Source organism: Enhydra lutris, unplaced genomic scaffold (genome assembly GCF_002288905.1).
Source record: "Enhydra lutris kenyoni isolate GAN:26980312 unplaced genomic scaffold, ASM228890v2 scaffoldscaffold18, whole genome shotgun sequence".
NCBI lineage: Eukaryota > Metazoa > Chordata > Mammalia > Carnivora > Mustelidae > Enhydra > Enhydra lutris.
The window spans coordinates 15,287,248-15,301,657 of NW_019154102.1; the positions used below are offsets into that span (position 1 = coordinate 15,287,248).

At 36.1% G+C, this 14,410-nt stretch overlaps 1 protein-coding gene across 6 annotated transcripts in view; it reads right to left on the reverse strand.

Moving 5' to 3' along the window:
* LOC111147949 (VPS54, GARP complex subunit) overlaps nucleotides 1–14,410 on the reverse strand; it is a 103,858-nt gene that overhangs the window by 57,687 nt on the left and 31,761 nt on the right. For all 6 annotated transcript variants that reach the window (XR_002640658.1, XM_022504227.1, XM_022504226.1 and 3 more), the window contains 2 exons: nucleotides 3,558–3,636; nucleotides 1,134–1,168 (listed from right to left, as the gene is read on the reverse strand). Coding sequence is in view for 5 of the 6 variants with exons in the window: in XM_022504227.1 (XP_022359935.1) it covers nucleotides 1,134–1,168; nucleotides 3,558–3,636 (114 nt within the window). In the remaining variant the exon portion in view is untranslated. The remainder of the gene's footprint in view (nucleotides 1–1,133; nucleotides 1,169–3,557; nucleotides 3,637–14,410) is intronic.

Sequence of the window (14,410 nt, forward strand, 5' to 3'; positions counted from 1 at the left end):
ATCTTTGTATCTCCAGTACCTAGCATAAGGCCTGAAACATGGTTTAACTTACTTAATTTCTATGCTCTATTTTATTAGAGTTACTGATCCATTTTACCTATATCCAAAAATTAGTATAAAGTGATAGGGAAAATCTAACTAGGGACATGAGTGTATTTCTTAGTCCCTGCTTTAGTATAATTAAAAGTACTGATTAATTCGATAAATATTTACTGATGATGTAACCTGTATGCTAGGCACTAAGGTGGAAACAAAGATAAATTATTATATAGGTCCTAATCCCAAGGACTTTTAGTCCAATGGATGTGGTAAAATATACACATAAGTATCTTACAAGAAGAGTGACAAATGCCTTTAAAAGGAAGGCACAGGTCTATATAAAATACTAGGAAATGCAGCAAAGGGGCCAATTATCTTCAGCTGGGAAGAGATGTATTCATGTAAAGTTGCCATTTAAGTAAGAGAATATAAAGAAAGGATTAGATATGGGGAGTTGAGGGAAAAGTCTTCCAGACTAAAGTAACAATGCAAGTAAAGAACAGAGCCAGCAAAATAGTTAAACTGAAGTAAAGAATGTGTAAAGATTAGTAAGCAAAAGTTGAGTGTGACTATGATGGAAATGAATAATCAAGGGTCTTAAATGATAGAGTTTGAATTTTATTTTTTGTAGGAATCAAACAACTTTAAAAATGACTGCCTTTTTGCTTCTGTCTGTTGTCTTCTCTGTGTCATCTCACTTTAGAGAGCAGTTATAATAGACCTCTTTGAGAATCTAATTAATGCAATGGACTATTTCCCCAGAGCAGAACGGGGGAAGAAAACATCTATTACACATCTCTTTAAAATTTTCACACAAAGGACATATCTCTTAATAATTTCAAGGGGTAGTAACATCAATAAAGTTCTTTTTCAGAATGGAGAGACTTAAACATATTTGTAGATTTCAGTAATAAAGAAGAAATTGATGATGGCCAAAGAAAGAAGAAAAGTGATACACAAAGTCCCAGAACAGGCAAAGTGGTTAAGATGTAAAAAACCCAAATGAAAGCTTTTGATAAGGTAAAATTAACAATATTAGAGATAATAAAAAATTAAAGATATTAAAAATTTTTCTCATTTATAAGCTTTGTTACCTTAGGTACTTGCTCCAGATCTGTCCTGGATTTATCTATGAAAAAAAGGAAAAGAGAAAATACGATTTTTTAAACTTGTTTTCATTTTATTCTATAAAATATATATGTATATATATTTTTTTAAGATTTTATTTATTTATTTGTCAGAGAGAGAGGAGCGAGAGTGAGCACAGGCAGTCAGAGTGGTAGGTAGAGGCAGAGGGTGAGGGAGAAGCAGGCTCCCTGCCAAGCAAGGAGCCCGATGTGGGACTCGATCCCAGGACGCTGGGATCATGACCTGAGCTGAAGGCAGCTGCTTAACCAACTGAGCCACCCAGGCGTCCCTATAAAATATATTTTGACCAGATTCTATACTATATCACAATTAAGTAAAGACTTAAATTCCCTCAACAGACATCAAGCACTTCCTATATGCCTAGCAGTAAATAAAGCACTGAAAAAATTCTATGTTTCAAATACTTTTAATCAATTGTATGAGAGCAAGAAAGCTAAATATATTTCAAGTCTTTTTTAAATGGACACAGAAATCTTGGTGCTATCTTATTAAGTTTGGTGAAATTAAGTTTGGCATATAGTTTTTAAAAATGAATTAAATTCTGGGACACCTGGGTGGCTCAGTCGGTTAAGCGTCTGCCTTCGGCTCAGGTCATGATCCCACAGTCCTGGGATCCAGCCCTGCACTTCTCCCTCTGCCTGCTGCTCCCCCCACTTCTCTCTGTCAAAGAAATAAAAACTTAAAAAAAAAAGAGAATTGCATTCTAATATAGGAATAGTGCTTTTATTGTCCAAAATACTCACCATCCCAACCAAAATTTCTTATGAAAAAAGATTTTAATAACATATTAAGATATTAATACCCTATTAATTTTCTTCTTAGACATCTTAGTTTGTATCTACAAACCTGCAAATGAACCTACTTTACCTTCATCTCCCCAACTAAATCTCAGAGAATGTACCCTCCTTTCCAAAACTAACCTTCCTGGGTCAGACTCTATACCCTCCAGCCTCCTCTATGAGCATGCCTCGTCAAACACCCTGCCTCTTTCCATATCTTCAACCTCTTTCCTTCTAACAGTTCTTTCTCTCTGCATATATACATGCTCCGTATATATGCTTCGTTCTCTCTCATTAAAACAAAAAAAAAAAAAAACAAAGATAAAGTTAAAACCCAGCCTGGACCAGGCTGACACAAGGGAGGCCCTCCAGTACAAAATTTAAGGAAGCATTCACTCTCAGGTTTGCAAATACATCTTCTGCCTCATCTAGTGTTGACCATGCAAAAATATTCTTATACTGTGTTCTCTCTAGTCAATACGCTATACCTCAAATCCTCAAGTCATATCCACACTGATAGTCTCCATTTCTTTCTCTTGTACTCACTCCTTAATATATAGTACTGTTTTCTATACCACCACTTCTAAGTCTGAATGCCCTAAGAGATCCTAAATTGTGAAATCCACAGAAACTTCCCAGTGTGCAAACTGATCATTACCATTACCAACAACTGCCTGACCACCAAAACTTGTGCTTCAATAACTCTCTCAAATGTTTAAATTCCTCTCCGTCTTCATTATAACTGTTATTGGGGCCACATGATTTCTCACTTGTATTACTGCAATAGCCTCCAACTGTCTCTTTGCCTCCCATTTATCAACATCCTTAAATTTATTTTCCACAACTGTTTTCACAATGAAATGTATAATCATAAATCTGATGTCTGGTTAAAAATATTCTGAGGCTCTGGGCTGCTTTTAGAAAAGAAAAATTCCTTAGTATGGCATAGAAGGCTCTTCATGATCTGATGACTCTGCCTACTTCTTCAGCCTCACTTCTTACTCCCAGTAGAGCCAACATACTGAACTCTTGTAGTTCTTTGAACATGCTCTCTCTTGACTCTGTTGCTTTGCATCCGCTGTTCCTTCTTCCTGGAAGGCCTTTCCCCACAGAAACCTCTTCAGCAGCTAGTTTAAAACACAGGCAATCATTAATTCTGTAAGTTTTCTAAGGCTTAGCAAATTAGGAGCTCTATACCAACCTACCATGCTGAAGTTACTGCTTGATATACAGTGCTGCAATTGTTGGCTTACTTATTTAACCCTACTGAGAAGACTATCAGCTTCTTGAAGACAAGTGCTCTTTGTTATTCAACTATTTTTAAGGAATAAGCAAAATACCAAGCACCCAGATGTTAAAAAAGTATTTGTTGAAATGAAGGATAACACTAAAATGAGACCCATGGTTTTTCTCTTAGCAGCTTTTGGAAAAATTATGATAATAGGCTATAAAAATTCCAGTAAAAATGAATTATAGGTATAACAGCCATCAAGGTCCCCAAATTAAGATTTTGTTTGTTGATATTTATGCTATGCTACAATTATCACATATTTATCTTCATATTGTCTACAAATAGCACATATTCCATACCATGAGTATGTAAGAGAGTCCTGTCAAAGGTATCTTTAGGAGGACAAATATTCTTGCATCTCTCATGAATCTTCTCTCTCTATAAGACAAATAACAAATTCAATATTATGTAGCAATATGAATATTCAAAGCATCAAAATATTTCACAAAATATATATTAGTTCTACAATTTTTAACATGAAATCACTAGCCTCTTCAACTTAAACATAAATAAGTATGCTTAATAAACCAATACAAGCTCTATGAACACCTATATGATTATACTCATCCCATTTTATATAATTACAGTAAAATCTCCATAAGTTGGAATGAAGTGGGAATGCAAATAAAAAAATCCTTATTTATATAACAGAAATCAATTGAAAATAATTTTTTAAAAGAAGAAAATGTGAAAACTTATACACCTAAGACAGAAAGACAAGTTATTAGCTGACAAAGTCAAGAAAGAAAGAAAGAAAGAGAAACCAACCCTACTCCGATTTCAGAGTAGATGGATCACTAACAACAATTCTATGTTTTCAGAGATACCATAAATAAGACACATGGGAAAATGGAGTATAGAAAGGGAAAAAAAAAACCACTGAGCTAGTAGTGTTCAGAGTTTTGACAGCAATTGTGGCAGAAACCAAAGGACTGTCTTCCAACATGGCTGTACCATTTCACAGTCATACCCACAATGAATAAGAGTTCCTATCAGTCTATATTCTTGCCAGCATTTGGTGCTGTGTTTTGAATTTTTGCAATTCTGAGATACATAGCAGCATTCCATTGCTGTTTTAATTTGCAATTCCCTAATGACATAAAATGTTAAACATCTTTTCATATGCTTATCTGCCATCTGTATGTCTTCTTTCATGAGATGCCTATTCAGATCTTTTGTGCATTTTTTTTTATTATACCAAAATACATATAACATAAAACTTAACACTTACAACTTACTAGTGATGTTGACTATCTTCCCATATACTTACTGGTCATTTGTACATCTTTGGAAAAATGTTCATTCAAGTCCTTTTCCCATTTTTTCGTTGTGTTGTTCTTATTGAGTTTTAAGCATTATTTGTGTATTTTGATACCAATCCTTTATCATACATGTGTTTTCCAAATATCTTCTCCCAGTGTCTAGCCTGTATAATTCTTCTAGTATTGTCTTTCACAGAGTGGAAGTTTTCAATTTTAACAAAGTCCAACTTGTCAATTTTTTGTTTCATGAATTGGGCTTTTGATGCTACAATCTAAAAAATCATCACCAAACTAAAAGTCGTGTATTTTCTCCTATGTGATCTTCCAGTTTTACCATTTTGCATTTTACACTTAGATCTACAATCCATTTTGTGGTAATTTCTATGAAAGGTGTGGGCAGTCTGTGTCTAGATTTTTTTTTTCTTTTTTTGGCAGGTAGGTATCTCGTTGTTCCAGTACCATTTACTCAAAAGACTACTAAATTACTTCTGCACCTTTGTCAAAAACCAGCATGGGTCTATCTCTAAACTAATTTGTTGCTTTGATCCATATGCTGTTTATTCTTTCACCAATACCACACTGTCTATATTACTATAACTTCACAGTAAGTCTTAAAAGTCAATTAGTGTCAGTCCTGCAACTTTGTTCAATACTTTGTTGGCTATTCTATTTTCCCTTTCTATATAAACTTTGGAATCAGTTTGTTGATATCTACAAAACAAATTCTTGGAATTTTAACTGGGATTGCATTGAATCTATAGACCAAGCTGGGAAAAACAGACATGTTGACAATACTGAGTCTTCTATCTACGTACATGGACTCTATTTAGATCTTCAGCAATTCATCAGTTTTGTAGTTATCTTCATAAAGATCTTGCACATATTTTGTTAGATTTATACCTAAGTATTTCATATTCTTTGGTGCTAATGTAAATGGTACGGAGTTAATTTCAAATTCTAACTGTACAACACTAGCATAGAAGAAAGCAATTCCCTTTTATTTTTTTTTTTTAAGATTTTATTTATTTGACAGAGAGAGATCACAAGCAGGCAGAGAGGCAGGTAGAGAGAAAGGAGGAAGCAGGCTCCCTGCTGAGCAGAGAGCCCAACGCGGGGCTCGATCCCAGGACCCTGAGATCATGACCGAAGGCAGCGGCTTAACCCACTGAGCCACCCAGGCGCCCCGCAATTCCCTTTTATAATAGTAATCTTGTATCCTGCAATCTTATTATAATTGCTTTTTAGTTCCAGGACTTTCTTTTCTGATTCTTTGGGATTTTCTACATAAACAATCATGATTATCTATGTATAAAGACAGTTTTAGTTCTTCCTTCCTAGTGTATATTTTATTTCCTTTTCTTGTCTTGCAAAGTTAGGGCTTCCAGTGTGATGTACAAAAGGAGTGGTGAGTAGGACATTTTTACCTTGTTCCTGATCTTAGTGGGAAAGCATCTATTTTCTCACAGTTGTTGGATTTCTGTAGATGTTCTTTATCAAGTTGAACTGTCCCTATATTTCTAGTTTGCTGAGAGTTTTTAACATGAATGAGTATTGAGTATTGTCAAAAATCTTCTATCTACTGATATGAACATATGATTTTTCTTCCTTAGCCTGTCAATGTATGGATTATACAAATTGCTTTTTAAATAGTGGATCAGCCCTGCATATCTGGAATAAAGCCAACTTAGTTATGGTATAGAATTCTTTTCATACATTATTAAGTTTGACTTTCCAATACTTTGTTAAGGATTTTTGCATCCATGTTCTTGAGAAACAGCAGTCTATTGTTTTCCTTTTTCATAATGTCTTTGTCTAATTTCAATATTAGGTTAATGCTACCTAAGAATAAGAAAGTATCCCCTTTGCTTCTATTTTCTGGAACAGATCATAAAGAACTGGTATAACTTCTTGCCTAAATGGTTGGCATAATTCACCAGTGAACCCACATGGCCCTGGTCTTTTCTATTTTGAAAGGTTATTATTGATTCAGTTTCTTTAATAAGTATAGCTTTATTCAGAGTGTCTGTTTCTCATGTGCAACGTTTGGAAGATTGTGTCTTCCAAGGACCTGATCTTTTTCATCTAGGTTACAGAATTTGTGTGCTTAGAGTTGTTCATAATATTCTTTTATTATCTTTTTAATGTTCACGAGATCATTAGTACTGTGCCCTCTTTCATTTTTCTTTTTAAGATTTCTTTATTTATTTTACAGACAGATCACAAGTAGACAAGAGAGGCAGGCAGAGAGAGAGGAGGAAGCAGGCTCCCTACCTAGCAGAGAGCCCTATGCCGGGCTCTATCCCACGACCCTGGGATCATGACCTGAGCTGAAGGCAGAGGCTTTCACCCACTGAGCCACCTAGGCGCTCCTCCCTCTTTCATTTCTAATACTAGTAATTTAGGCCTTCTTTTTTCCTTAACTGACCTTGCTAGACAGTTACCAATTTTATTGATCTTCTCAAAGGAGATCTCAATTTCACTGATTTCTGGTCTAATTTTTTTTTATTTCTTTTCTTCTGTTTTTTGTTTTGTTTTGTTTTGTATAGCTGACATATAATGTTATATTAGTTTCAGTACACAACATCAGTACACAACAACAGATTCACCTTCTCCTTATTTTGGATTTAGTTTGTTCTTCTGGTCTCCTGTGGCAAAACTTAGATTATTAATTTTAGATTTTTTTCTCTAACATACACATTCAATGCTGTTAAATTTCCCTCTAAGCAATACTTTGACTGACCCACACATTCTGGTAAGTTTCTATCAACACTTCCTTAAGCTCACGGATTCTTTCCTCTGCCATTTCAAGTCTACTGATGAAGCCATCAAAAGTATTCTTCATTTGCCAGTGTTTATTTCTAGCATTTCCTTTGATTCTTATAGTTTCCATCTCTCTGCTTACATTATCCATCTATTCTTGCATGTTGACTACCTTTTCCACTGCAGTCCTTAGCATATTAACCATAGTCATTTTAAATTCCCAGTGTGATAATTCCGAAATTGTTGCCATCTGAGTCTCATTCTAGTACTTGCTTTCTTTAAACTGTGGGGTTTTTTTCCTTCTTGTTTTTAGTATTTATTGTAATTTTTCTTGCTGCAAGCCAGATATGAAGTACTGGATAAAAGGAACTGAGGTAAACAGGTATTTATTGTGAGGTTTTATGTTTATCTGGCTAGGAATTAGACTATATTTACTATTTGATGTAGCTGCAGGTGTTAGAGGCTAAAATTTCCTCTCGTGTCCTTGTCTTTGTCTCCCTTCCTGTCTTTACAAATTTCTTAAATAAAGCTGAAGACATGCAATTCTTTCAGTTGTACTCCATTACTATACCAGTGCCCTATTGATATGATGGTAAAATGTGGGAGGAGGGGAAGCATTCCATAGACCTGTGGTTACATCATTGTCTTTTAGTGAGTTTGTGCCCCTGTGCTGTGACCTTCAAAAAGCTTCTGAATTGTTTGTTTTCAGTTTCTTCAGATTTTTTTCTTTCGAGAACTGGAGTAGACGTTTTTCAAGTTCGTACATGCTGAACCAGAAGTATTTTTAACTTTTTAAGAAATCACTAAACTGTTTTTACAAAAGGGTTGTACCACTTTAAATTCCCACCAACAGTATACAAGAGTTCTAGTTATTCCACCAGGGCTGTCAATAGGGTAAGGCAAGCAAGCAGCCTAGATACAATATTTAAGTACAAGAGAAAAATCCAACAATAACTTCTGACTCCCCAAACACTACTCTTAGATTTTGGTGCTCTTCACATTTTACACCTCAGGCAATTCATGGCCTCATCCTAGTACTGGCCCGGTCCTTCACCTTCTTATAAACACATGAAAGAATATGTATGGACATGCTATTGTTTTTTTCCTTAAGTATTTGGTAGAAATCAATAGTGAGGCCACGTGGACCTGAGTTTTCTTCTTTGAAAGCTACTTAACATCAATTTCTTTAACAACTACAAGGCTATTCAAGTTATCTATTTCTTCCTGAAAGAGATTTGGTAATTTGTATCTTCAAGGAATTCATCAGTTCATCTAACTTGCTGAATTTATTGGCATAAAGTTGTTGATAGTATTTCATTATTAGTCTTTTTATTTCTGTAAAATCTGTAGTGATGTCATCACTTTCATTCTTGTTATTGGTGATTATGTCTTTTCCCTTTTCTTCCTGACTCAGTATTGCTAGAGATTGTCAATTCTATTGATCTTATCAAAGAATCAGGTTTAGGTTTCACCGATTTTTCTCTATTTCTCTATTTTCTATTTCACTGATTTTTAACTTTGATGTTTCTTTCTTCTGCTTATTTTGGTATATACGTTATTTTTGTAGCTTTTTTAAAAGATTTTATTTATTTATTTATTTGACAGAGAGAGATCACAAGTAGGCAGAGAGGCAGGCAAAGAGAGAAGAAGGGAAGAAGACTCCCTGCTGAGCAGAGAGCCTGATGCAGGGCTCAAACCCAGGACCCTGGGATCATGATCTGAGCTGAAGGCAGAGGCTTTAACCCACTGAGCCACTCAGGCGCACCTTTTTGTAGCTTTTTAAGGTAAAAGTTGAGGTCACTGACTTGAGACTATTCTTCTTTTCTAATACATGTATTTACTGCTATAAATTATTCCTTAAGTACCGCTTGAGCAGCATGCCACAAATCCCAGTATGTCATGTTTTCATTTCCATTTAGTTCAAACGTGGGGGTTAGGAACACAAGTATGCCACAATCAAAAATCCAACAATAACTTCTGACTCCCCAAACACTTAACTACTAATACTCTACTGTGGATTGGAAGCCTTAACAGTAACATAAACAGTCAATTAACACATATTTTATATATTATACATATTATATACTATACTATATTCTTAAAGTAAGAGAAAACAAAATATATTTAAGGAAGCCAAATACATTTACAGTACTGTAACTATATTTACTGAAAAAAACTGCATATAAGTAGATCTGTATGGTTCAAACCCATGTTGTTCAAGGGTAAATGGTTCTAATCTACTTTTCTTTTTTTTTTTTGAGTAGGCTCCATGACCCTGAAAGACCTGAGCTGAGATTAAGAGTCAGACACTTAACTGACTGAACCATCCAGGTGCCTCCCTTTTGCTCTATGACCGGCATTTTATTTTATTTTTTTAAGATATAATGTATTATTTCTTTCAGGGGTACAGGTCTGTGATTCATCAGTCTTACAAAATTCACAGCACTCACCATAGCACATACCCTCCCCAATGTCCATCACCCAACCACCTCATCCCTCCCACCCCCCTCCCCTCCAGCAACCTTCAGTTTGTTTCCTGAGATTAAGAGTCTCTTATGATTTGTCCCAAACTCTGGTTTTGTCTTCATTTTTCCCTCCCTTCCACTATGAGCCCCCGTCTTGTTTCTCAAATTCCTCGTATCAGTGAGATCATATGATAATTGTCTTGCTCTAATAGACTTATTTAGCTTAGCATAATACCCTCTAGTTCCATCCACATCAATGCAAATGGTAAGATTTCGTTTTTCTTGATGGCTACACAGTATTCCATTATATATGTGTGTGTACATACATACATATATGTACACACACCCACAGACACCACTTCTTCATCCATTCATCTGTTGATGGACATCTAAGCTCTTTCCATAGTATGGCTATTGTGAACATTGCTGCTATAAACATTCGGGTACATGTGCCCTTTCGGATCACTACATTTGTATCTTTAGGGTAAATACCCAGTAGTGTGATTGCTGGGTCATAGGGTAGCTCTATTTTCAACTTTTTGAGGAACCTCCATGCTGTTTTCCAGAGTGGCTGCACCAGCTTTCATTCCTACCAACAGTTAAGAGGGCTCCCCTTCCTCCACATCCTCGCCAACACCTGTCATTTTCTGACTGGTTAATGTTAACCACTCTGACCAGTGTGAGGTAGTACCTCACTGGGGTTTTGATTTGTATTTCCCTGATGCCAAGTGATGTTGAGAACTTTTTCATGTGTCTGTTGGCCATCTGGATGTCTTTTTTGCAGAAATGCCTGCTCATGTCTTCTGCCTATTTCTTTTTTTTTTTTTTTTTTTAAGATTGTATTTATTTATTTATTCTTCAGAGAGAGAGAGAGAGAGGGAGCACAAGCAGGCAGAGGCAGAGAGAGAAGCAGGCTTCCCACTGAGCACGGAGCCCAATGTGGGACTTGATCCCAGGACCCTGGGATTATGACCTGAGTCGAAGAGAGCAGCTTAACCAACTGAGCCACCCAGGTGTCCCTCTTCTGCCAATTTCTTGACTGGATTATTTGTTCTTTGGGTATTGAGTTTGATAAATTCTTTATAGATTTTGGATACTAGCCTTTTATCTGATATGTCATTTGCAAATATCTTCTCCCATTCTGTCGGTTATCTTTTAGTTCTGTTGACTATTTCCTTTGTTGTGCAAGAGCTTTTGATCTTGATGAAGTCCCAATAGTTCATTTTTGCCCTTGCTTTCCTTGCCTTTGGTGATGTTTCTAGAAGTTGCTGCAGCTGAGGTCAAAGAGGTTGCTGCCTATGTCCTCCTCAAGGATTTTGATGGATTCCTGTCTCACACTGTGGTCTTTCATCCATTTTGAGTCTATTATTGTGTGTGGTGTAAGAAAGCGGTCCAGTTTCATTCTTCTGCATGTGGCTGTCCAATTTTCCCAACACCATTTGTTGAAGAGACGGTCTTTTTTCCACTGGACATTCATTCCTACTTTGTCAAAGATTAGTTGACCATAGAATTGAGGGTCCATTTCTGGGCTCTCTATTCTGTTCCACCGATCTATGTGTCTGTTTTTGTGCCAGGACCATACTGTCTTGATGATTACAGCTTTCTAAAAGAGCTTGAAGTCTGGAATTGTGATACTGCCAACTTTAGTTTTATTTTCCAACACTCCTCTGGCTATTCAGTGGCTTTTCTACTTCCATATAAATTTTAGGATTATTTGTTCCATTTCTCTGAAAAAGGTTGACAATATTTCGACAGGGATTGCATTAAATGTGTAGATTGCTGTAGGTGGCATAGATATTTTCATAATATTTGTTCTTCAATCCATGAGCATGGAACATTTTTCCATTTCTTTGTGTCTTCTTCAATTTCTTTTGGAGTATTCCATAGTTTTCTGGGTACAGATTCTTTCTTTGATTAGATTTATTCCAAGGTATTGTACATTTTTGGGAGCATTGTAAATGGGATGGACTCCTCAATTTCTCTCTCTTCTGTCTTGTTGGTTATGTATAGACATTTAACTGATTCCTGTGCATTGATTTTATATCCTGACACTTTACTGAATTCCTGTATGAGTTCTAGCAATTCTGGGATGGAGTATTTCGGATTTTCCACATAAAGTATCATATCATCTGCAAAGAGTGAGAGTTTGACTTCTTCTTTGCTGATTTGGATGCCTTTTACTTCTTTTCCTTGTCTGATTGCTGAAACTAAGACTTCTAGTACTATGTTAAATAGCAGCGGTAATAGTGGACATCCCTGCCGCGTTCCTGACCTTAGGGGAAAAGTTCTCAGTTTTTCCCCACTGAGAATGATATGCGCTATGGGTTTTTCCATACATGGCTTTGATGATATTGAGGTATGTACTCTCTATGCCTATACTGTGAAGAATTTTGATCAAGAAAGGACACTGTACTTTCTCAAATGCTTTTTTTGCATCTATTGAGTATCATATGGTTCTTGTTCTTTATTAATGTATTGTATCACACTGATTGATTTGCGGATGCTGAACCAACCTTGCAGCCCAGGAATAAATCCCACTTGGTTGTGGTGAAAATTCCTTTTAATGTACTGCTAGATACTATTAGCTAGTATTTTGGTGAGAATTTTTACATCCATGTTCATTAGGCATATTAGTCTGTAATTCTCCCTTTTGAAGGGGTCTTTGCCTGGTTTTGGGATCAAGGTAATGCTGGCTTCATAAAATGAGTTTGGAAGTTTTTCTTCCATTTCTATTTTTTGGAACAGTTTCAGGAGGACAGGCATTAATTCTTCTTTAAATGTTTGGTAGAATTCCCCTGGGAAGCTGTCTGGCCCTGGGCTCTTGTTTGCTGGGAGATTTTTGATTACTGCTTCAATCTCCCTACTGGTTATGGGTCTGTTCGGGTTTTCTATTTTTTCCTGGTTCAGTTTTGGTAGTTTACACATCTCTAGGAATGCACCCATTTCTTCCAGACTAATTTACTGGTGTATAGTTGTTCATAATATGGTCTTATAATTGTTTGTATTTCTTTGGTGTTGGTTGTGAGCTCTCCTCTTTCATTCATGATTTTATTAATTTGGGTCCTTTCTCTTTTCTTTTTGATAAGTCTGGCCAGAGGATTATCAATCTTATTAATACTTTCAAAGAACCAACTCCTAGTTTAGTTGATCTGTTCTACTGTTCTTTTGGTTTCTATTTCATTGATTTCTACTCTGATCTTTATCATTCCTCTTCTCCTCCTGGGTTTAGTCTTTATTTGCTGTTCTTTCTCCTGCTCCTTTAAGTGTAGGGTTAGGTTGTGTACTTGAGACCTTTCTTGTTTCTTGAGAAAGGCTTATATCACTATTTATTTTCCTCTCAGGACTGCCTTTGCTGTGTCCCACAGATTTTGAACAGTTGTGTTTTCATTTTCATTTGTTTCCATGAATTTTTAAAATTCTTAATTTCCTGGTTGACCCATTCATTCTTTAGTACAATGCTCTTTAGCCTCCATGTATTTGAGTTCTTTCCAACTTTCCTCTTGTGACTGAGTTCCAGTTTCAAAGCACTGCAGTCCCAAAATATGCAGGGAATGATTCCAATCTTTTGGTACTGACTGAGACCTGATTTGTGATCCAGGATGTGATCTATTCTGGAAAATGTTCCATGTGCACTAGAGAAGAATGTGTATTATGTTGTTTTGGGATGGACTGTTCTGACTATATCTGTGTGGTCCATCTGGTCCGGTGTGTCATTTAAAGCCTTTATTTCCTTGTTGATCTTTTGCTTAGATGATCCATGCATTTCAGGGAGGGGGGGTATTAAAGTCCCCTACTATTATTGTATTGTTGATGTGTTTCTTTGATTTTGTTATTAATTGGTTTATATAGTTGGCTGCTCCCATGTTAGGGGCATAGATACTTAAAATTGTTAGATCTTCTTGTTGGACAGACCCTTTCAGTTTGATCTAGTGTCCTTCCTCATCTCTTATTACAGTCTTTGGCTTAAAATATAATTTATCTGATATAAGGACTGCCACCCCAGCTTCCTTTTGATGTCCATTAGTATCATAAATTGTTTTCCACCCCCTCACTTTAAATCTGGAGGTGTCTTTGTGTCTAAAATGAGTTTCTTATAGACAGCACATTGATGGGTCTTGGTTTTTTGTTTTTGTTTTTTTTAATCTATTCTGATACCCTGTGTCTTTTGATTGGGGCATTTAGTGCATTTCTATTCAGGGAAATTACTGAAAGATATGAATTTAGTGCCACTGTATTGTCTGTAAGGTGACTGTTACTGTATATTGTCTCTGTTCCTTTCTGGTCTATGTTACTTTTGGGCTCTCTCTTTGCTTAGGGGACCTTTTTCAATATTTCCTGTAGGGCTGGTTTGGTGTTTGCAAATTCTTTAGTTTTTCTTTGTCCTGGAAGCTTTTTATTTCTCCTTCTATTTTCAATGACAACCTAGCCGGATATAGTATTCTTGGCTGCATATTTTTCTCGTTTAGTGCTCTGAATATGTCATGCCAGTCCTTTGTGGCCTGCCAGGTCTCTGTGGATAGGTCTGCTGTCAATCTTGTCCCAAGGTGCTTTCAGGATTTTCTCTGTCACTGAGACTTGTAAGTTTTACTATTAGATGATGGGGTGTGGACCTATTTTTATTAATATTGAGGGGATTTTTCTGTGCCTCCTGGATTTTGATGCTTC